General features: G+C 48.9%; 1 protein-coding gene across 1 annotated transcript in view; it reads right to left on the bottom strand.

Annotated features, from left to right (window-relative positions):
• Positions 1-23,425, bottom strand: part of LOC119104705 (mucin-5AC) — a 49,946-nt gene that overhangs the window by 1,857 nt on the left and 24,664 nt on the right. Inside the window, exons 3-10 of the mRNA XM_037228422.1 lie at positions 22,535-22,639; positions 11,247-11,339; positions 6,128-6,226; positions 5,339-5,423; positions 3,970-4,151; positions 1,791-1,919; positions 1,027-1,138; positions 78-253 (exon numbers count right to left, since the gene is read on the bottom strand). Coding sequence (XP_037084317.1) covers positions 78-253; positions 1,027-1,138; positions 1,791-1,919; positions 3,970-4,151; positions 5,339-5,423; positions 6,128-6,226; positions 11,247-11,339; positions 22,535-22,639 — 981 coding nt within the window. The remainder of the gene's footprint in view (positions 1-77; positions 254-1,026; positions 1,139-1,790; positions 1,920-3,969; positions 4,152-5,338; positions 5,424-6,127; positions 6,227-11,246; positions 11,340-22,534; positions 22,640-23,425) is intronic.

Genomic DNA, 23,425 nt, shown 5'->3' with positions numbered 1-23,425 from the left:
CCTTCTCTCCCCAGCTGATCTCTGACCGACCTCCCCAGCCCGTCTAACCTCTCATTGACCTCCCCCCCCCCACTGACCTCAAGGTCGTTGCGCAGCTCGACGAAGCTGGGCCGCCAGCTGGGCTCTGCGGCCCAGCAGCTGCCGGCCAGCTGGTACAGCTGCGGGTGACAGTGGTCGGGCCGCTCCAGCCGGTAGCCTTCGCGCACCGATCGCATGACCTCGCGCGCCGACAGGCCCGGGTACGGCGTCGAGCCTGCGGCAGAGTTGGCCAGAGTTGTGGAGCGGAGTCGGTGGGAGTTGTCGGGGAGAGTTGGCGGGAGTTGCCGGGCGGAGTTGGCGGGGGTTGCCGGCCGGAGTTGGCGGGAGTTGTTGGGCGGAGTTGGCGGGAGTTGTCGGGTGGAGTTGGCGGGCGTTTCGAGCAGAGTTGTAGAAGCATTGACTGGAGAGTTGTGTGGTTATCAAGTGAATGGATGTTGAGCATTTAGGAGTTCACCGAGCTCACGAGTGAATGCGGGCAATTATAGATGTTAGGGTATTGCTTAACATTTGTGCAGCTTTCAAAAGCTTTGTGCGGGCACAATTTGATTCCTTTCTGAGCTTCAGGACGGTTCGTCAGAGTCAGTCAGATAAATAGTGCATTAAAAGCCATGCTATCGAAACAACCGTGGAACTACCGTTTTATGGTCAGGACTACGAGGCATCCTAAATGACAAATAATAGCTCATTCAACTACCAATTGGGCCGATTGCACCCTTATGGGCACAAAGGACGTTAAATTGCGTAATTTTGTCAGAAGTTGTTTTTCAAATGACATTACTGGCGCTTACCGAAAACAAGGTTCGCTGAAGCAACGAAATGGCAAACAGCCGCGAATGGGGCTGTCCCACAAGGTAAGGCCAGCAAAAGTCAGGTGTCATTATGCATGCCGGCATGGTTGCCAGAGTACCGAGGATGGTGGCAGGTGCTAGAGCTCAAGTGCTGATGGTATCACCCAGAAGATGAGCTTATCCATCATGCTGAACTTACCCAGGGTGATGATCTCCCAGAGGAGGATGCCGAAGCTCCAGCAGTCCGTCTGCTGGTTAAACGTGTTGTGGTACAGGGATTCGGGAGACATCCATCGGATGGGCAGAGCACCCTGGTGGTGGAGAGGCGAATTATGAAAAGCACGGTCAGGGGGCGGCACGCTTTCAAAGCCAGGCGACCGCTCTTCTACGTCGAACGTCCACCCCCTCCCCCGTCCCCAGAGTAATTGGAGCTGCTACGTCACATGTCAATAATTAATGCATATATCAAGTATAAACATTGCGTGACTGCGTTTTGTAAGGAGGTGCTTCTGGATCATCGGCCACGTATATAGCGGGAGGATCAGAACGTTACTGCTCTGCCGACCTGAACACGACTCGCCTCGCGTCATTTGTGTATTTAAATAGAAATCTTCTACGTGACCACGATCCCGGCGATATGGCCAATGGGGCTCCGTGAAGAAAAGTCGGTCGGTCATGGTCGGATGTGAGCAATGAATGAGATCACTCGAAGCTAAGAATGAGCTTACTTTTCTAATGAAGAACGTGTTTTAAGACGTTGTCGTGCGATGACTTGACAGCATGCCTCTGGGATTAGGGAACACTGTTCTCGAAAGGAGGTGAAGCTACTTGAACTGCTCAAAACAGACATGTGTTCTCACCTAAGCGTCACGTCACTCCTGTGAGGAATCTATGAACGTCAAATTTTAAAAAAATGACCCATATTGCGTATTGGTGTAGCCATTTCAAAAACCTGCATCTTACCCTATGCTTTGGTTCAAAGACTTCGGCGCTTATTTCCTTGACGCTCCGGGACATGCCGAAGTCGGACACCTTGCACACCTTCGTATGGTCCACCAGAATGTTGCGGGCTGCCAAATCGCGGTGGATTATCTGCGAAAGAGGCAGAGCATGATGCACGAGGCAGTTGATGTGGTATCACATGATGCATGAGGTGGTTGATGTGGTATCACATGATGCATGAGGTGGTTGATGTGGTATCGCATGATGCATGAGGCGGTTGATGTGGTATCACATGCTGCATGAGGTGGTTGATGTGGTATCACATGCTGCATGAGGTGGTTGATGTGGTATCACATGATGCATGAGGCGGTTGATGTGGTATCACATGCTGCATGAGGTGGTTGATGTGGTATCACATGCTGCATGGGGTGGTTGATGTGGTATCGCATGATGCATGAGGCGGTTGATGTGGTATCGCATGATGCATGAGGTGGTTGATGTGGTATCACATGCTGCATGAGGTGGTTGATGTGGTATCACATGCTGCATGAGGTGGTTGATGTGGTATCACATGATGCATGAGGCGGTTGATGTGGTATCACATGCTGCATGAGGTGGTTGATGTGGTATCACATGCTGCATGAGGTGGTTGATGTGGTATCGCATGATGCATGAGGCGGTTGATGTGGTATCGCATGATGCATGAGGTGGTTGATGTGGTATCACATGCTGCATGAGGTGGTTGATGTGGTATCGCATGATGCATGAGGTGGTTGATGTGGTATCGCATGATGCATGAGGCGGTTGATGTGGTATCACATGATGCATGAGGCGGTTGATGTGGTATCGCATGATGCATGAGGCGGTTGATGTGGTATCGCATGATGCATGAGGCGGTTGATGTGGTATCACATGCTGCATGAGTATTGCCGTGACGAGGTGATCGGTTTCGAAGTGTGTGAGACCAACACACGCGATAACGATGGATCACTGTATGATTGGAATAAAAAACATTCATTGCATTCAAGAGTTAAAAGATAAAAAACATTCATATTCAAAAATGTTCAACAACATGATGAGTGATGCAATGGCATATGACATCAAATTCCTTGCATTCTTTTCACGTTTAGGCTACGTTTACTATCTCATCTTTTTACTGCACGTCCGAAATTCACAACAGAAGTCAAAATTACTTTCTGACGGCATGCCCGTAAAAGCAGTAAAGCTCGCGGTAGCTCTCACAGGGCACCACCTTACCTGCTTAATCACACTAAAATACCCTTAAGCAGTGGCTGTTAGCCGCGTATCACTGATATGCGATCTATATATCCCTGTAACCTATTCCACTGTTGGCGACAGCCCATGATGCGCTTACTATGGCAGTGAGCACGTTATTGTGACATCACATAGCTTGTGTCAACATCTTCGTGACATGCCCTCGTGCCGTAGTCGCCCACACCTTACGTCCGAATGACCCACAGCATAACCAAGTCGGAGAGATCCCTTTGGTCGACATTAACAACGTGCTGCCTCTTGGCGGGATGCCGGCAGTGTGTCATCATGTCGAGTTCAGCCGCACCGCACCGCTCGTTAAAGACACCACGGCATACCACGGCAGACTACGCCATCGTTGACGACTACGACATTTCCTTACGTCCGGATGTCTTATAGCGCAATGTTTGTTGGCGTCATTCATCAAAGCCCCTCCGCATGTCAGCGTCTCCAGCCAGTTAGATCAAGTTCTTTTTGGAAAGAATTACCGTGACCCAGTCTGATCTCCAATTCATAACTATCTAATTCAGTCTGCCCGCACACCAGCTTTTCACAAATTCTAAACCCAGTCCTGTAAATCCATCATAGCGAAGCGATCCGTAGAATAGTCGATGCCGATCCGTCACACTCAAGTCACGTCACCATTTTAGCAAAAACTCCTAAAAACAACAAGCACAAAAACCAACAAAATTATATGACATCATAAATATTTACTACCGCCAAGCTTGGCCCTAAGATCAATATTTACGTTTGAAATATACCTGAATTCTCATCTTCACAGCCTATTGCGATGCAATGTTTGAATTCAGTCTAACCCACGCTATATGGACCGTAAACATCCCGATCTAACCCAATCCAACCCTCCAAATAACCCGAAACCTGTCGATGCACGAAATCCATTCAGAGCTTCAGCGGCGGAACCACGTACCCCTTTGTTGGCGATGTACTCCATGCCGGCGGCGACTTGACACGCGAACAAGGTCAGGTCAGGCGAGGTCAGCACGGCCGAGTCGTGTGAGAAGTTGTAGTAGTTGTGTCGGCCTCGGTTCTCACGTAAGTACGTCAGCAGCTTCCCGAACACCATGTACTCCATGATGACCAGGACGGGGTCTGCGGGCGGGGGTCCTCGTCATGCCTCACGCGGGTACGTTAGCGGCTTCCCGAACACCATGTACTCCATGATGTCCAGGACAGGGTCTGCGGGCGGGGTTCTTGGTCATGTGCGACACTCGCCACCGAAACTATGACAGCATGGCGAAAATGGAGTGAGAACGATAACACGCGGACTTTTAAAATGGTGCCGTGTAAGCGTGGACGTACATTGACCTGAGGCATCTACAACTGGCAATCTTTGTAGGCTACGAGTAGCGTGAATCAGGGAGCTAAGCGGTCTGAGGTTCATCCGTTCCGCTACGCAAGTACAGGTGCGCTTGATCCTTGATTCACTTTATGAACCGGGCCACGGGATCGGTTCATCGGTCATGAATCTCTTAACGGACAGCCAGATGGAGAGAAGATAATTGTCAACCACGTTTTTTGTTGTTCTGTTCTCATGACGAGTGAGAAGCGTGAACGAAGAAAAAATGCTAGAATATTTCACAACTTAATGTTATTGTTAATACTTACTACCATTTTTTATCCTTAAGACTTAGTAGCTTAATGATATTATTTATTTTCTTATGATGAAATGCGCACGCAAGCTTTTATCTAACATTGTGTCACTTTTCTAATTGATTTAGCAGGGGCTGAGCGTAGATGCTTTTTGCATGGAAGTGGCATAAGCCCATGCAAATCGCCCTAACTGTGCTAAATATGAATTATGGATGAGTTGAGGAAATACCGCAGATTTCCTGTTGTGAAAAAATTACAGGAAATGCGGGTTTTAAGACCGCTTAACCTAAATAAAATTCATTGAACATGGCAGGACGCATGAATCAGGCTGGCTACACGTAGATCTCGCAGTCACGATCAGTGATCTTAAGGTTCTTAAAACAGTGAACAGCTCTTCCCAGAAGAACGTCCCATCGTCACAAGAGGATTAACGAGACCTTAACCCAGAGAGTGGCAAGTTCCGTGAACTGCAACTAGTCTCTATCCTCTGCGGAGAAATCGTCTGCTCTCCTCCACAGCCACCCCTTGCGGAACGGCTCTTGCGCGGTGACCGGCACATAGTGGCACCTGCGCAGTGACCTGCGCACAGTAACCCTTGCGCGGTGACCTGTGCACTGGGACATCTGCGCGGTGACCCCGGTGCTACCCACGCATGCTGCGCGGTGACCCGAGGCCCGTGACCTTACCCTCGACGGTGCAGCAGCCGAGGAGGGTCACCACGTTGGGGTGACTGCCCAGGTCTTGCATAATTCGCAGCTCACGCAGCAGGTCCTGCATGAACAGAACAGAGCGTCAATGTCATGAGAAGAACAGAGAGGAGGTGACTGCCATCACACGGAATGACTGCGGCATGCGGCACAAAACGGTCGCACCACGCTAAACAGGACGGTCGTGCCGCACAGAACGGACAAGTCACACAGAACGGACAAGCCACACAGAATGGACGAGCCACACGGAGCGGACAAGCTGCACAGAATGGTCGTGCCACACAGATCGGACAAACTGCAAAGAACGGACAAGCCGTACAGAACGGACAAGTTGCACAGAATGGACAAACTGTACAGAACGGACAAGCCGCACAGAACGGACAAGCCGCACAGAACGGACAAACTGCACAGGACGGACAAGTCGCACGGAAAGGACAAGCCGCACAGAACGGATGAGCCGCGCAGAGTTCAAAGTTCCAAAGCGTCTAGGCACGCACAAATTCATGTGTTCAATATGAGACGTCTCGGCATATCGCCACGCGAATTTTATTTCAGATGAGAAAGGACGACACTATCCTTTTGGCTTTTTAGTCTGGAGAGTTTTTGTGCTAAAAGTCAAAGCGCAGGGATCACTCATTGCTTGAACTGATGTCAGTTAAATTCAGCACATTACTTGGAATAATCACCATGTCAATCCCATGTCATTCGTCCTTTACAGAGTGCTGAGACTGTAATCGATGGGATGCTGTGACGTGTTCGCCTGTTTACCTGTTTTTCCTTGGACGTGGCGTTTTCCTTGACGTTTTTGACGGCCACCAGGAGGGTTCCCTGGTGACCCCCGATGTTGTCCACTTCAGCTCTCCAGACCTGAGGTCAGGAGAGGTCAGGTCATGACCCTCAGGTCAATGACGGGGGCTACGGGAGGTGATATTTGTGAAAACATATACAGCACTTAGGGCGTTTGACCCAGACTATGGACCAAAACGTTTGTGGGATCTTACATCGTATTTGAAAAGAACCTGTACGCCACTCAGTAAAAACTCATGGGAAAGAAAATGTGAATGCAGCTCGGTACAGTCGTTGGAAGGGTAATGAGACTGCAAGGAAAAAACTATTTAGGGACAGGATGTAGCTACGTTACGACACGACGAACTGCATGACGTGGGGGCCACAGCCCGTGGACGTTCTGGTGCAGCCAATGCCAGTCAGACGCGTCATCCGTGTGTCCCGGGTTCGACTCTCATGAACAACGGGATATTTGAGAGCACTTCCAAACATTGCACAGGGGAATGCTCTGAGCTTTGTGCAAAATTATACATTGGAGCTTTCATTGCATTATTCCTGGACATGTAGCAATCGTCCCTGAAAAACGGTCATAATCTCTGTCATTCCGCACGGCACCACTAACGGACTTGTCACGCCAGCTGAGGCAGTTCTTATTCATTCTCCATCGATTTAGTTTTTACGTGAACGCTGGTCATGGAACATATGATCACATGGCATGCACCTAATCGCAGTCTTGTGGTCACGTGTCTGATAACCACACGTGATTAAGAAGTTACGCTGAAGCGGCGGCCTTTCAGGATGTAATTTTATCGGATTAGTGAGACAGCAAAAAAAGGCAAAAACTTTTCTGCAGAGATTCGTGACGTCGTAAATCGGGCTGCACAAAAACATGAAGCACTTGTAGCCGTCACGTTATTAGGGGGTTTCTCAAGCCAAACGATGTGCTGAATGGTGGTTTCCTTGAACGCAGGAGGGCGTCGAGTCAAAAAACAAGCACTTTTGCACATCGGTTTTGTACGTTGGTAGCTATAATTCTGCCAATAATGGATCTTCATTATGCCATGAGGTGCCAGTCAAACAAGTTCACCCGTGCTGAAATCGAAACTTTTCCTGCTGGTATCAAGTTCTCGCCGGTTTCAAAAGATTTGATTCGGCGAATAAGATACACTTATTGGATACACAAGTGTAGATATACGACTAGATACACAAGTGTAGGGAAAACTGGGCAGGTGAATGCAACAACACACAGGTCACCGGGTGGAACTTAAGAACAGATCACCGAGATTAGTGTCGTCTGAGAAGCAGACCCCGTGTCACTGGAACGGGACACTGGCCAGACGAGGTGACCTGGAGAGAAAGGTCGCTCGACCTCTCGGCGGAACGGCCCTGACCTGGCGAGGTGACCTGGGGATATAAGGTCGCTCGACCGCCAGGCTCAAAATCCTTCCAATAGATGGCCCTCAGGGCCTCTGAGAAGTTAGTGGCATTTACTCATATTCCTAAACGTGCGTTTGAAAACCAGCCAAGGAGGCGATTACACATCAGAGCAGGAGTTTCTCCGCGAGTGAGGCACAAGCCTCTTGTTTGCATGGCTCACCCCTTCGGCCCAAAAATGATTCCGCGATTCATGCCGTTCACGTATCAAAATTTGTCTGACAGGTGTTCGAGAAAAATATAATTTTGTTTCATAGGTGGCCGCACATCAAAGGAAGCGTTCCACATTCATATGGGTTTTTGAACTGCTGTTTCCAACTCTGCACTTGTTAAGACCTGGGCACCTCTGAGCTATACTTCCACGAAAATGGAAAACGATGCCGGGAAGAGTATTTTAAAGCCACATCGGCATTCATGAAGCCATAATAACGTCATTCAAATTCACCATTCCATAAGCTATGCGGCGATCGAAGCGAAGGAAAATATCATCGTCGTGGTGCTCATATCTGGCGTTCATGAGCGCAATTATCAAATATGACGACCGTCAATTGGCTCTCAATCATTGTTGTGCAAGGCATAATGACGCAATCAAACTATAAAGCATTGAGGAGCATGTTTACTAAACAGAGAATTGTTCTGTCTGGAGCAGTCTTTTTTACTTAAAAGGTATGTCCATGGTTGTACGTGAGCTTGTTTCATCATATCTAACGTTTGCTTCAATATCTTCTCAATATCTTCAAATGTGACACATTTCCTTTAAGTAATATTTTACGGGGCGGCAATGTCGTTGATTCCAACGTCGCCACCTAAACACGCGACTCTCGCTACTAGGCTACCCCGGGGGAACAACGGTCCAACCAACCGGAATCTGTCTGCGCCTTTCTCCCCTGCGGACGTCCAACCCGCCGCCGTCCGTCCTCTACATGACACTACAAGGCTGCTACATGGCTGCATGACGGCAGTGCACCACCGGCAAGGCGGCGAGGACGACTCGGGGTGCCGCGCCCAGACCGGTTTGGGCTGTGGCCACCCCGAAAAACCGGACCGCCCCACTCGGAGCGGTGTGCAGCCCAGTATCTGAAGGTTACGGTCAGGGCGCGATTGATTGGTAGGCGCGTCACATCCCGCTGATCGGGGCTGTGGTGAGCTAAGCAGTGCCGTAGCATAGCTCGGATGGTGAGGCGCTTCGTCACTAGGCAACGAGCGACGTTGAGGGAGGGCCTGTGTCTGACCTGGACACGTCGGGTCCATCACAGGATGCACGTGATGAGTTTAAAAGTTATTGGTAGAGTCATATTTTATATAATAAGTCAGTATATTTGATAATATATTGTTTTTACATGTTATCTTATGACACGTTCCATTTCATATTCTCTTTTATTTCATGGCATGTTATGCTCTAATGCATTATATTTAAGGACTACATTTTATAAGTTGAAAAATATTAATGTTATCATTTTTCAGTTTATTAATGACTTACATCTAATACAGCAGAAAACTAAGAAGAAACCACGTTCAGGGGCATGTGTATGATAGTACGCAAAAATCGGGAGCACGGATTGCGTACAGCATGCAGCACGTACGCGATGAACCCCACGGCAAACACGAAGAGGTTGCGAGCGTTCGGCGGCAGACCGGAGAGATCGCGAGCGCTCGGCAGCAGACCGAAGAGATCGCGAGCGCCCGGCAACAGACCGAAAGCACTCTCCCTCCAAATTGCAACGACACCAAAACGGTCCTTTGTTTCGGCACATCTTTTCTCACGAGTAGTGCGCTGCAGCACACCCGCCGCGCACACGCTCACACAATGCCACGCGGTGTCACAACCCATGGTTCCCACGCATACGCGCTCGGCCCCGCCTGGCTCTGCCGCCGTGGCTTCGGGCTGAGAGGTGGTGTTTCGTTTCGGAGGGAGTTTTTGTGAGCTTGGCTTCGTCGCGCAGCCATAATCTGAGGCTCAGTTCTTGTCGCCTTTCTCTTTCTTTATTTCGCCCCGGCCGGTCTTCGAAGCTATCGTCTGGTGTTTCTGATGGACGGCGCTTACCGTCAGGGCTATGAGGGCCGTGTTGCTCTAAGCAGGTTGGGATATGTCACTGAGTCCCCTTTTCGTGAGAAGAGTGATGCAGTGTGGTTCGGATGAGCTCAGTGGAATTGAAATGATGTGATTTTAACTCGTGTTGTGATGGTTTTTCACTAACGTTATGCTCGTCGTCTCACAAGGGATTTTTGTTCTCCATGTGCACTCAAAGAAGCGAAATCCGCAAAGCTGATTACTACAGGGCTCTGACAGTGGTCATCCATTCGGATAACTTAAGGTGACCCCAGGTTTTTAATGCGACGGTTGCAAACTGAGATTTTAGGAGTTTTGAGCAATTTATTCAGTTTCTTGCAAGTGCACGGGTAAAAATCGCGTGGAAAGTCGCACTTCATCATATATCCACGGTGGAATGCATAGAATACTTGGCACACCAAAAGCTAGATGGTGGAGGTGATAGCACTTTATCAGAGTTATTCATTAGTTATTAATCTATGTTTATCGCATTGTCATTAGACTGGTTAGATAATTGTATTGGTTGCTTAGAGGAATGAGCGTCGGAACTCGATGCGGTCTGGGATGGCCAACGCCCAGACATTTAAAAAAGTAGAATACCAGGTCCGTGACGTTCCATGCAAAAATTTAAATCACATTGCAAGCAAACTGCACGAGCTCTCCCAGCCATGTCCTGCAGCAAGTCAGCTTCCAGACAACTTAAGAAGTTATCGTCCATTACGTGCTGATCTTGCACAAGATCTGATGCACGAATCAGGAAAGTAATGTTGAGGCACTGGAGCAAGAGGGAGCTGACCAGCGACTATGCACTTTGTCGTGTTGATGTGAAACGCTGCTAGAATGCACGGTTTCACCTATGGGGGAAGGCTACACACTGGCATTCATATCGGAACCAAGTAAACCTGGTGACGCACGAGCTTTCAGACATGAAACGCCAGTGAAACCTCTCATCACATGGACTTTGTTATGTTCCTGTTTCCGCATGCGGACGTATCCATCAACTTCCTTTCACCCGGCTGAGTTACCTTCAGGCTGGTAGCAGCCTGGCTCTAGGACCGTCAGAAAGAAGGCGCATTTCAAATTTAGTGAATAGAGGACGCTCCAGGTTCTGCTCCTGCGATGGTGTAATATTTCCTAAATGCTTGCCCAAATCGAAAAGCTCGATCGATGCAGGTCGTCATGGCACTAAAAAACTGCATTTCCCAGTTCGGATAAAATAAGTTGGTACTGGTGCCTGCTGTCTGATTTAGCGTTCAGGAAACAAACGATTTTCAACTAGAACTGACGACGACGGCAATATTTATGCAGACTCTTAACACAGCTAGATGCACCCGAAGCTTTAGTCCGAACTTCTGGCATCCTATTTTGACCTCAACGGCAATGCCTGCCAGGGCTCTGATCTCACCTAAATAAGAAATACTGTTCGCCGGGGCCTTCAACTCATGTGATGAATGCCGTTTGTTCATCAGGACTCTTACCGCACCTTACCATTAAAATCGTATGCACTTAGGCTTTTTTGTCCCCTGACGAAAGTCACCTGACTGTCGAACCTTTAGGCTTACCTGACCGATACCACCTGGTTGCCAGCGCTTTGCTCTCACAGCGCTTTGATCTCACCTGTCCGAAGTGGCCTTCTCCGAGAATGCTCTGCAGTCTCAGGGTTTCGCGCGGGTGTTCCCAGCGCCTTCCTCGAGCCAGCGTGTCATGTGCCTGAAAACCAGCACGAATGTCACAGACCTCTGATAGATGAGCATGCATGCATCAAACTCAGTATACGGTAAAAGCTGTGTAGCAATTGTGGCACGTGAAAATGTGGATGCGTGCTTGTGTGACCTGATTCTAAGCTGCTCATCTACCTTACGGTGTTATCTGATTGGTGGTCACAGTGCTCAACGTACGCACCAAGCCCATACCACAATGTTTGAGTCAGTATACGGTCCTGTATCTTTTTCACGAGCGCAACAAAGTAAAGAAAATAACTGTAAATCATTGTAAAAAACATCGTGTACTAATAAGATTGAATATCAGTACATGTGGCAAGTTTTGCTTTGGCAGCAAGATTATTAAAGCACACTGAAATGCGTAAATTGCGTGATTACGTATATGTGCGAAATTCAATGCACGGTTGTAAGTACCACCGATTGATAGCTATTGCGCCATCTATTACTTGCTATTATGCAGAGTCACGCTTTCTGGCCGCACAGGTCAAGCTGCATGAGCGCACAGTGCAACTAAATAAACAACAACTAAATAAATATAAAACTAAGCACCAGAAACGCAAACGTGTAGCGTCTCAATAGTCCACATAACATTTATCCGTTCGGACTCAAAACGTGTTGTAGCACTTGAGAAACGAAAGATATTTTGCGGCTATACTGTATCACACAACACGAGCATTCGTACGGTACGCAACTTCTTTGTTACTCGCTTACTTAATTTACGTAAGGTCCAAGCCGTCTAACAGTAGGTGAAAAATCTGTTGTGATAAGACGGACACGCTGCAAAGTAAAGGTCGGCTGAATTGTTGCAGATTTTTTATTGCCATGACCTGCAAATAATTATTTTTGCAAAACCAAAACGAACTATTTCAGCCATTTCACTTCATCTGCATGCATATTTATTGCATCGTAGCATCTTATCAGGCATGACTAAAGCGAACTGCATGTCTAGCGAATGACCGAACGTAGGCGTGAATAAGATTTCGTCTGCAAATGGTTCGAGAAGCTTAACGAGGGACACCGGCTCATCTTCGGCCTCATGCATGGGCGACTCCTTGTTTGTTAACGATTGTTTTTCATTTATCCATCACCTAATGCTCTTTCAGTTCCGCTGCTGTGTTTCTGTGCAATACTTCTCCGTTGACTTGCGGTTGATGGCATCCTGCATCACTACGACTTTTTTATCGATTTAGTCAAGTCTTACCATTCCTTTTTCAGCAGCATAGACGATGTCACTGCTGCAGACAGCGTTATTAAGAGACGCGACTCTAAAACATGTCGCCAATTGAAATGGGCCCATTCCGCGTCTCGCCTTTTGACCCACGATCGATTCATTCTACTTTTCGGATTCAGCTCAAGGACCGTTCCGCGCCTCGCATTCTGCCTCGGGACCGTTCCGCGTTTCGGGCTTTGCCCTGGAACCGCTCCAGCCAGCGGCGAGAAACCGACGCGGTGTGAACGTCCCGCGCAGTTAGAGGAATTAGCATAGTAATACAAGGTCGTGCCGGGAGGTGATCCTCCCGGGCATCCGGACTGACGGACGCCCGTCGCACCAAAACGGATGGGTGTCGTGTTTGGACGCCCGCCCTCGTGCCACCCGTGGCGGTCCTGCGTAGGGGGCAACGCCCGGTCAAGCACACCAGCTTCTGGAACAACGACACCTGATCTTAGAACGGTCAGTTTAGGCTTATTGGATGTGGTCTGGGTATTGATCTCAACCTGAATTGGATGTGGTCTGGGTCTGGTCTGAATCTGATGTTATCTGCAAAAGGATATGACGGGAACTGGGTTTGAATTTTACCTGGATTTGGATATGGGTTGAATTTGTTTTGGATCTGGTATGATCTGGATCTAATTTGAAACATAGGGTGCTGAAGTAGTTGGTGTTGGTTTATCAGGCAATGAGGCTTTAGATATTTGATTGGTAAGGTGACCGCGTGGGTCATGTTTGGTTGATCAGGTGCTTGCGAGACAGATATTTATGTGTCAATGTGCTTATCTGCTGCTGTTTGGGAAATGGTGGTTTGGAGTGTCGGCATTCGTCCGGCCATTGAGAATCACGAACCTTCGGAGCATAGGTTAGGCAGAGAGATAGGATGCAATGGAAGAGTTAAATATAACGAAAGCCAGGGAAAGACAGGAAACGCGAGTGAAAAATTATAGATGACGACAGCTAGAGAAGGACGGGGGGAAGAGAAGAGGAAAAACGGAAACAGGTTGAAGCATAGGCAGATCATTATGATCCACTGACATGGCAGACAGAGACTAGAGAAGGCAAGAAAGAGAGAAGGTGGGGGAAGGGGTCTGCATAAACGGCCGTTTTTTCGTTGACCCGCTCGCACCGACAGCTGCTGCTGTGCCTTTCCATCCGTCTGAGAGTCTCGCATTTGGGGTCACGACCGCAGCAGCTGCCTAACGTAGCCCATCCACAAAAAAGCAGCAGCCTTTGTCGTATCCGGCGTCGGCTTCTTTGATGGACTGCCAGTGGTTTGACGTCTGGCTACTTTCCCTACCATATGTCGAGCTGTCTGACGGTAGTGGCGCTCCGGGCCTTCTCGACGGAGAAGAGGTCGGTGACCAGAAGTGCACCGTCTCGATGGTGCCGACATTTCTGCGGTGGCGAAGTGTTCATCCCCACTGCCAGCCATCATCACGCGCAGTTCATAAACGCCTTTCGGGCATTCTTGATCAAAATAACACGGCTCTGACTGCCCTAGCAGCGCTAATGATAACGCGTCCCCGACGGCCCTAGCAGCCCTAACAATAACACGGCCCTGACCGTCCTAACGCCTAAATTATAACGCGGTACTTACGAGCGACACTTGTAGCTAACCAACTTTTGGCTGTTAAAGTCAAGTTTCATTTCATTTGAAGGTGCAGTTGGCTCACTGGTCCCTGCTGGCAACCAAGCGCACATAGCACACACGCTGCTACCAGTGCTGCCCTGGCTGGCAGGGCGCGTGCTCTGCTCAGACCGGCTGTACCTGCGCTTTGTCTCTATGCGCTTCGACTAAGCGCTTCGCTTCGCATGTGTTTCTATGCGCTTCGACTAAGAGCTTTAAGCGGTTGGTCATGCGTTCTATATAAGCGTTCTATGTAGCCAATGGACGCATGTTTACGTCTTTTATTTTCTCGTGTGCTTTGCCAAAACGCATATATGTGAGGGCACAAACAGAGCATAATGTCAAGTTATAAAGTGGAACGTTTAAAGCTCACTCTCTCGGAGTGCATCCACCACCCTCCGGCCTTCCCTGAAGCTGTTTTTTTTTTTTGCTTTTTGTTGAGATTGTTTATAGTTGTGTTGCTCCTTGAGTTTAGGTCTCGGCCATTCCCTACGCACAGCTTAGCTCGTTTTCTTTAAAAAGCGTTTTGGGGAAAGCGTCATGTACTCGTGGTTGTCTCTAAACACACTTCTTTTGCATTTACCGTGTCACTAAACTTGCGTAAATAGAGGTAGGAGATAAAGAAGAGATTGTGCTGTGACGAAGTAGTCGCCATAAACAATTCGTGCACAAAATGCCAAAAATTAAGCCAATTCCAACGAATAGTGGTACGCTCACCACCATATTTTCCCACCACAATCCCACCCACATTTCCGTATGTCTGCATCTCATCCACCTGCTAAAGGCTGCACGTTTTTGTGGGCGACAAAACTAAAACGTAGCCACGCCATTATATGCCGCAGGAGAACTCTACGCCCGGCCACTCTGACGCAGCAGCGTCCTCCACACAGCGGCACGTGCAAGACGCGCATATTTCACCTAGCAATGCCAGGCGCGCCAGATCATGGCTACTGCAGCATTCTGCAGCGAGTGCCATTTCTGCGCGAGTGCAGAGCGGAGATGCAGACAGACGATCGTGACTGCATGACGTCATTTTTCTTTACGTTGGACAGCTGGGCCTGGTAGTCGTGATAGTGCCAGAGCGCCTGGAGAAATTTTGATAATGAAGGCGCAGCCCTGGTCGTTTATGTCCCATTACACCAACGTGCAGTAGCCAAGCAGCAGCACATAGACCTGACATATGTATTATAACGGCTTACATGACATTCCGTTTTCTTCTAAGCTACGGCGGCACGCGGGCGAGCTGTATTTTAGCGAGTGATCTTCAGTTGCCGAGGCGCCATCGGAACATTTGCACTCGCATGCAATCACAGTTGTGTGAATACCAGTCTGGGTTTGTTTTGAACCGGAGCCTGCGCTAGTTGATATCAGGAAGCAGTTTTTTGTGCGGCCTGCCTGCAACGGCACCGGGACTGGCTGGAGTGTCAGTGACGTGTACTTGAAAATGTATGACGTCATTATCCCGCTCATGTTCTCGTCAAAGCAAATCTGTCCTGGACATGGGAGAGGACTGCGGTGTAGAAGTTGGGGCTGCAGCTGCGTAGCCTCTCAGTTATAGTCATATGAATTAATAAACGTTAATTGATATGTATCATACCATTCAATGACCGTTTAACGGTTTTTGTTATGAAATATTCGTAACGACAGCTTTCCAAACTAGCTTTTTTCAAAGTTTTACGGCCGGCATTCTGTCCAAGATCAGCCATTAATGACAACATCAGCCGATTTTAACCGAACACAGCTCCAATCATCAACGTCAGCATGTGCTGACCAGTATTGACCTTCAGCGACTGCGCAATGGCAAACCAATCGGGTATGGGGGGGGGGCCTCCCGGTGTAGATCATAAACTGCATCGCTCCGCTCAGAGAATGTGTCTGCACGATGACCCCCTAAGCGATGCGTTTGAACTATAGTCCCATCATGCCCGCGCCGCATTCAGCTATAACTTTCAAATGGCAAAGCCAATGTAGTGGTGTCGTAAACGCCTTCACGTGGGCCATAAAGCGAACTACGCACTATTCATTTGATTGCGCTGCACGGTGATGACCAGCCTGCAGAAGGATCACAGGATATGTCATTCATGACATGTTGCAAAGCGACATTCCGAGGCTCCTGTGGTTGCTTTGTTAATAAAGTCATTATCGGCTATGTCATTGGCATTTGCGACTTAGCTAAGTGCACTTTGGCCTAGCATTCTACGGCTCAGGTCGGCAAAGGCAACCCACAGACTGAGGGTGCTGGAGGCAGGAACGCTGGATTAAAAGCTTAGCTCACACTGGGGCCTTCCCTTCGCATAGAGGGCTGACCTGGGGACACGCTTCCACCGAGCACGCCTATTTCAGCGACAGCCCGGGAGACTAGAGACGTTCGCTAGAGGCCGTTTAGGCGTCTCACGAGTGAGTGAGACTAGACCAAGCCTCTGTTAAACTTCGGCTGATTTATGTTCTGATTCGATAAGGCCATATATGTGTAATCTGCAGTGATACCGAATTATCCTAATTCAACTGTCTAACAGCGTATCTCATGGATGGATCAGCAACATTTATACATTTGATGACCGGCTTATGCCGATATGGGTTCTGCTATGCGATTATCTCCATGTCATTTTTGTTTGTTTCCTCCCTTTTGTGTGGCGGACAACCGCCATAACAGCAAAAACTACTGTTACCAGGGCGGTCAGTCATTAAGACTCGACTCACCAGAAGAAAAATGGCAAGGCTTGTGGCGCCATGCTGGGTGTCCGTTAATGAGCTGGAGATTGCTTATAGTGATCAATGTGGTGAGTTTCGAATTCGATGTTACCTCGGCCTCGAAAAGCGTCAATTACCTTCAGCCAGGAAGTCCGAAGGTTCACGGTATCTTATCTAGAGAATTCAGCTACAAAGCTTAATCGCTTTTCATCTCAAATTCAGCCCCGGCCGTTCTGGAAATACGTGACGATCGCGGCAGGAATTCACATGCCAGCTGCAGTCCAACCGTTCTGAATTCACATGCCAACTGCAGTCGAGCCGTTCTGAATTCACATGCCAACTGCAGTCGAGCCGTTCTGAATTCACATGCCAACTGCAGTCCAGTCGTTCTGAATTCACATGCCAACTGCAGTCCAGTCGTTCTGAATTCACATGCCAACTGCAGTCCAGCCGTTCTGAATTCACATGCCAACTGCAGTCGAGCCGTTCTGAATTCACATGCCAACTGCAGTCCAGTCGTTCTGAATTCACACGCCAACTGCAGTCCAGCCGTTCTGAATTCACATGCCAACTGCAGTCGAGCCGTTCTGAATTCACATGCCAACTGCAGTCCAGTCGTTCTGAATTCACATGCCAACTGCAGTCCAGCCGTTCTGAATTCACATGCCAACTGCAGTCCATCCGTTCTAAACATTCATATCTATATGCCTACTAGATTACATCAAATGATTCTGCAAACCTCCGCAAGTGTGGCTGTGACAGTTTCCGAGTGGAGCAATGACCTGAGTCCTCACCATACCCCGCGATTGCAGGCAAAGCGCTCGTAGGCGTCCAGCAATCGCATCCAATTTACCAGCCTTCAGTGCGTTTTTCTCCGCCGGACTGGCATCGTAAACGCCCCATTAATGTGTCGTCAGAGCTGAATTACGTCGTCAGTTCAGATAGCATCTCAGAGACCAAGCGTACAGAGCTCCGCCACATCCCAGTTAACGGGGGGGGGGGGGGAGGCAGCGTCTGCACCGTATGAGCGGCAAATTGATCATAGCCCCACGGCGGTGCCACGCTCCTACAGCTGAGGATCACAGCTGGGCATCATAGCAGGAGATCACAGCTAGAGAGCACAACTAGAGATTACAATTGGGGATCATAGCTGGGCATCACAGCGGGAGATATCACCTGGGGAACACAGTTGGGGGTCACAGCCGTGGATCACAATTGGGGATCACAGCTGGGGTCACAGCTGGAGATGGCAGCTGGGGATCACAGCTGGGGGTCACAGTCGTGGATCACAATTGGGGATCACAGCTGGGGTCACAGATGGAGTTAGCAGCTGGGGATCACAGCTGGGGGTCACAGCAACAGGTCAAAACTGGGGATCATAGTTCGGGATCACCGCCCACAACTGTATCCAGTGATCCGCGCCGGGGGACAAAGCCACAGACCACGGTCATGCATCAGTGGGGTAGTGTTGAAACTGAAGATAACCGCCGGCATAGTTTTGCGAAATCGATGAGGGGCAGAGCCAAGCAAAGGTCACATTCCCACTTGCAGTCCGAGCACGCAATGATTCCAAACATGACATCCCGAAATCCATTCTATCAAAAGGTCAGGATTTAGTCCTTAGGCAGACAGTAAAGAAAACAGTAGAAGACGTAGTTAACTTTAGTTTTCTAGTTCATCCAATTGGACACGGACTTCATCCACTTTCCTTTTGAAATTGGTTACTGCGGCAAAGCTCGGATTGGGGACCTGGAGCCCGCCCAACTAAATGCGACTCAATATCCCCGTCCACCGGAACTGCCAGGTTTGCGGGATCGCAGCAAACTCGTGGACCATGGGCGTGATCCAGCATCATGCTGCACGGTCACGGTCCATGACCTCGGTCTAGGAATGCAGTGTGGATCACAATGAGCGTGGATCATGTGGATGTGCTGCTAGCCAAGCCGTAGATTATGGTCAATAGCTGGTCACTTTGGGGTCCCAGGCCGGCCACCATCGTCGTTCGTTTTTTTTTTAGTTTTGATGATTGCTCTGGATTTTGATGATCGCTCGGAGTTTTGATGATCGCTCTGAGTTTTGATGATCAATATGAGTTTTGATGATCGCCCTGAGCTTTGATGATCGCTCTCAGTTTTGATGATCGCTCTGAGCTTTGGTGATCACCCTGAGTCTTCATGATCACTCTGAGTTTTGGCGATCCCTCTGAGTTTTGACGATCGCTTTTGGAGCTAAGTTATCAGAATGAGTTCGCAGAAGTCGCAGTCAGTCCCCACCTCTCCAGCACTCTGAGAACAGCGCCCGCTGCCGATCTCAGCGACGCTGACTGTTGTTGACCTATTCGTCGACGCAAGCAATCTCTTGCGACACACGCAGCGTGCGTAATGTACGTGTGTAGGTCAGGATGGATAGCGACGGTCTTGAACGTCACCCCTCTCTGTGACTGGCAGCACCCCATCCATACGTCACGGCTTCCCAACAGCCACTTAGTGCGACACTAATGGAGCTCAGGGCCCGCCGCGACCGTAACCTCCAGCCACAGTCGTCTAAGTACTGCATTGATGCCGGCGGCGAGGGCCAGACTGGCACAACAGACCGCGGTGGTCTCCCGCGCGGCGGGCTCACTTTCACTTGGCAGCCATGCCAGCCTATCTGCCGCGCTGGCCGGCGTAATGGAACGTCAAAGTGGTGTAACTGCAGCGCGGCGCGTGAAACGGTGCCGATAACCTTGACGCTGAGAACCGTGAAACGCGCGCTGATTGGCTCCTCGGGGAGCGAGCTTGGGGCTGAATTCGGATCGGTGACGCATGGGCTGGTGTCGGTAAGGCATGGTTTGCATGGACAGCTTAAACTAAATGCTCGCAGGACGGGCTAAATGAACTTAATGCTCGCAACAGACAAAATGAACTAACTGGATTGCATGTCAAAAAAAGTAAAAGGAACTGAAAGGACTAAATGCTCGCCGACGTGCTGGAGTTCATCAGTTCGGAGTTTAAAGTGCGGAGTTCATCAGTGGGCGTGGCAGTGTAGCAAAGGTCTTCGACGACATCAGGTTTCAATAGCCGCGTTTGCAGTCAGTGGCGCGTAGGCGGAGTCCGAAGGTGGAAACAGCTGCACATCGTTCGTTACTGCAGCTCCGCGTATGCATTGAGCGCGTGCCTCACTGATTAGGCCTGTTGTTCGTAGTGGTCTACTGTTATTTTCATTCGGTACCAGTTTGCGGAGGCGGATTGAGGTTCGTCAGACGGGGATGTGTTGACGGACTGGACGCGTGGGTTCACCACAAGGTGATTGTGTTTTACTGGTGGATAGACAGGTGCGCTTGCGCAGCAGCTGAGCGCAAGATAATCTAAAATTGTAAGTGTTTTTAAGACCAGCAGCACATCTGAGGCGCGAGGTATAGACGTGAGGTTACATGTTCCCAACACACGTGAGGCGTGAGACGTGAGGTATGTACGCGAGCTTACACGTTCCCAACTCACGTGAGGCGTGAGGTATATACGTGACGTTGCACGTTCCCAACACACGTGAGGCGTGAGATATATGCGTGATGTTGCACGTTCCCAACACACGTGAGGCGTGAGATATATGCGTGATGTTGCACGTTCCCAACACACGTGAGGCGTGAGGCGTGAGGTGTGAGGTATATACGTGATGTTGCACATTCCCAACACACTTGAGGCGTGAGACAGCTGAGGCGATAACATATGTGAGATTTGGCGGCCGGTATCATGTAGAAAATGGCAACAGGTAAGGTGGTGGAGCCGAACCCCTACGGCAAACAATCGGGGGGATTTTTAACAAGACTATGTATTTAACTTTTATAGTTGCGCTAGCGTCAAATTCGTGCGCTGGTTCACGAACAATGCGGCTTGCAAAACGTCCAGTGATGAGCATGGTCGTGCTTAGCAATTTGGAAAAAAGAAAGTTATGAAGTTGTAGTAAAAACGCTTTTGAATTTGCAGTCAACATGTTTCAAACAAATGCACATAGTTCGGCTCACCACTGGTCACCATAAGCCGGCCTATACACCAGTGCAGCTGTCGCGCCCAAACTCGCTCCATCCAAATTCGAAATTCTTTAAACAAATAATAAATTCTTGAAATGCACAAATTCTTGCATTCGAGATCAGTTTCGTAAAACCTGAGATAAGTGCCTCGATTACTGGCGCGCCTATGGATGGATTGTGGTTGTTAATGACTTGATTGACTGTGATTGTATGACTTGTTATTGAGTGACTTGTTATTGGTACTTCGCCCACACCGTGCAACCGGTATAACGTCGTCGCATGCTCTGGCTGCTGAAATCCTACATCAATCTTTAAAGACGCTTAAAAATGGGCGATTTTTTACGATTCGCGCACGATGTCACGTACCCGTCTGCATGCAACCTTTGACTCACACTTTTGTTATTGCGGTTAACCTTTTTCATCTCCAAATATGTCAATATCGTGTCCCTGAAACCAGTTTGAACACAAGTCCCTCATTTTTTTGCAAGTTGCACGCCTTGAATTTTTCATGCTGATGGAATGGAGAACCTCAAATCGTGAAAATTTTGTAACGTGAAAAAATATCTTCCATCAAACAGCTGGTATGCAAATGCGTACCATTTTATACAGCACGGCATTTTATTACCGTTAATTAGGGTTTTGGGCGCGCCGACAACATTATATTTTCACGACATTTTGAAAAACGTGCATGCTGTTGCCGAGAACTTGCACTAGCTGCGACAAGTGGTCGCCAGCACATCCGTTCCTGCGAGGATGGCGGCCGGCCAGGCCATCCGTTGAAAATCAAAAATGATTCGATTGCTCCAGTATGAGTGGTCTTGAGGTATCAAATAGCGGGAGCTTAGCGCATCTCCTTAAGAATATACGCAGGCAACAACTTTCAACCTCAAGGTGTAAAGCAGAGTGAGACGTCAGCCGAGGCTGACGCGGGTGAGAAATTGAGGTAGGCAAAAGCCGGTGGTTGACTGGTGGGCCATGTGCCAAGATGACCCAGATGTATCGTGCCATCTGCTAGCGGGGTGATGAGTACTTCGTGAACCTGCTTTTAAAGCATGCGGGGGTTTGATGCGCTACTTCATAGGTATTTTCTGACAATCGCTCTACATTCTGTTCCCAACAGCACAAAAAGAATCAAATCAAACCTGACCAACCACCGGTTTCGTTTCGCTCAAGTCCGTTCCTGCTTTCATTGTGCTGGCTTCCAGCTTCCCTCACGCACGTCGGTGGCCGATAGCAAAAAAGCGACGGCTAAGCAGCGATGATGGCCATGAAAGCTAACCTGATATGGCCTTGAGTCTAGCCATCACGTGATCTGCTCTTGACCAATCGCTGTCCCCATCGTCGACGACGTTATTCGCCAGCGGCGGCACGTGCCCATTGCTGGATACGCTGGGGGTCGGCTTAGACCACTTAGGGGTCGAGCAGGTCAATTTTACTACACGTGACCCCAGAGTTGATAGAAAACTGCATTTCCCATCGGATTGGACATGTCTGCTGCTCCAAGTTGGCGAGCGGAATATATCTTCATAAATGTGTTGGCAGCTGCGCGACACCGCGATAAAACTGAGCAGTATGCACGAGCACCATCCGCGCAGGCATTATTTCTGAAGAGGCACCAAGACTTGAATCGACATTTGTTGAACTTACATGGCTCTTAGACACCGTCGATTTCCTTGTGGTTTCTTCGGCCTCTACCGGGTAGACGTCTTGGGAACCCTCCGTCGTCTCTTGCGCCAGCATTGTCTTCAGGCGCTGGCATGCAGACAGAAAACGCGTTAATAATATCGAATTATTCACATGTTCAGGAAACCTAAGATTGCACCGACTGGTTTTACTGTACAAAACTGAGCGTAAGAGAACTTAATATCCATCTCGTTTTTTACCTAGTTTGGAGAATCATAACACTTTTGTTTATGTTCTTAAAACGTACTTGGGCAGGCGGTCAATTTGACTGTGCCCATAAGGTTCTCAGGGAGGTCTCCATGTGGTGGGGCGTAGCGGCACCACATTTTGCACAGCTGTGGAAAATCAAATTATAAGATGTACATAAATATTGCAGTGACCACCTACATAACCTCTTGAAGTCACTGAACTGTGGCAGGTCAACGTCAGGTCATGGTTGTCAACGAAGTTAATTCTTGTGATTTTTCATTTCATGTGAAAAAAGAGTGCAAGGCCAAGTCATGCAACATTGATATATTTTGTAGACAATTGGACCCACGAAAATAGGATCACAATATTGTGCCATTAACCTCGGGTCAGATATGGACGTCAGACCAACCTGAAAATCAAACGGCGTTTTCACTTGAATACTTCCGGTATCAAGTGGCTTTTGTTTATGGTAATTTAGATACATTGACTACATACTTGCCTCGATCCTTGCCATAAATGAGTTCACATGATACGCTACCTGGCCTGCGAATTTAGTGTATCTATCTCTCTTACTTTTTGATATCTCATACGGTCGAACTGACCCCTTCCCACTCCAGCCCGTTGCATTCAACCAGCCTCCCAGGCGCGTGTAAGCGATAAAAGCTA

The sequence above is a fragment of the Pollicipes pollicipes genome, unplaced genomic scaffold, assembly GCF_011947565.3.
Source record: "Pollicipes pollicipes isolate AB1234 unplaced genomic scaffold, Ppol_2.1 Scaffold_6052;HRSCAF=7182_pilon_pilon_pilon, whole genome shotgun sequence".
Classification (NCBI taxonomy): domain Eukaryota; kingdom Metazoa; phylum Arthropoda; class Thecostraca; order Pollicipedomorpha; family Pollicipedidae; genus Pollicipes; species Pollicipes pollicipes.
This window is presented reverse-complemented; position numbering and strand designations above follow the sequence as displayed.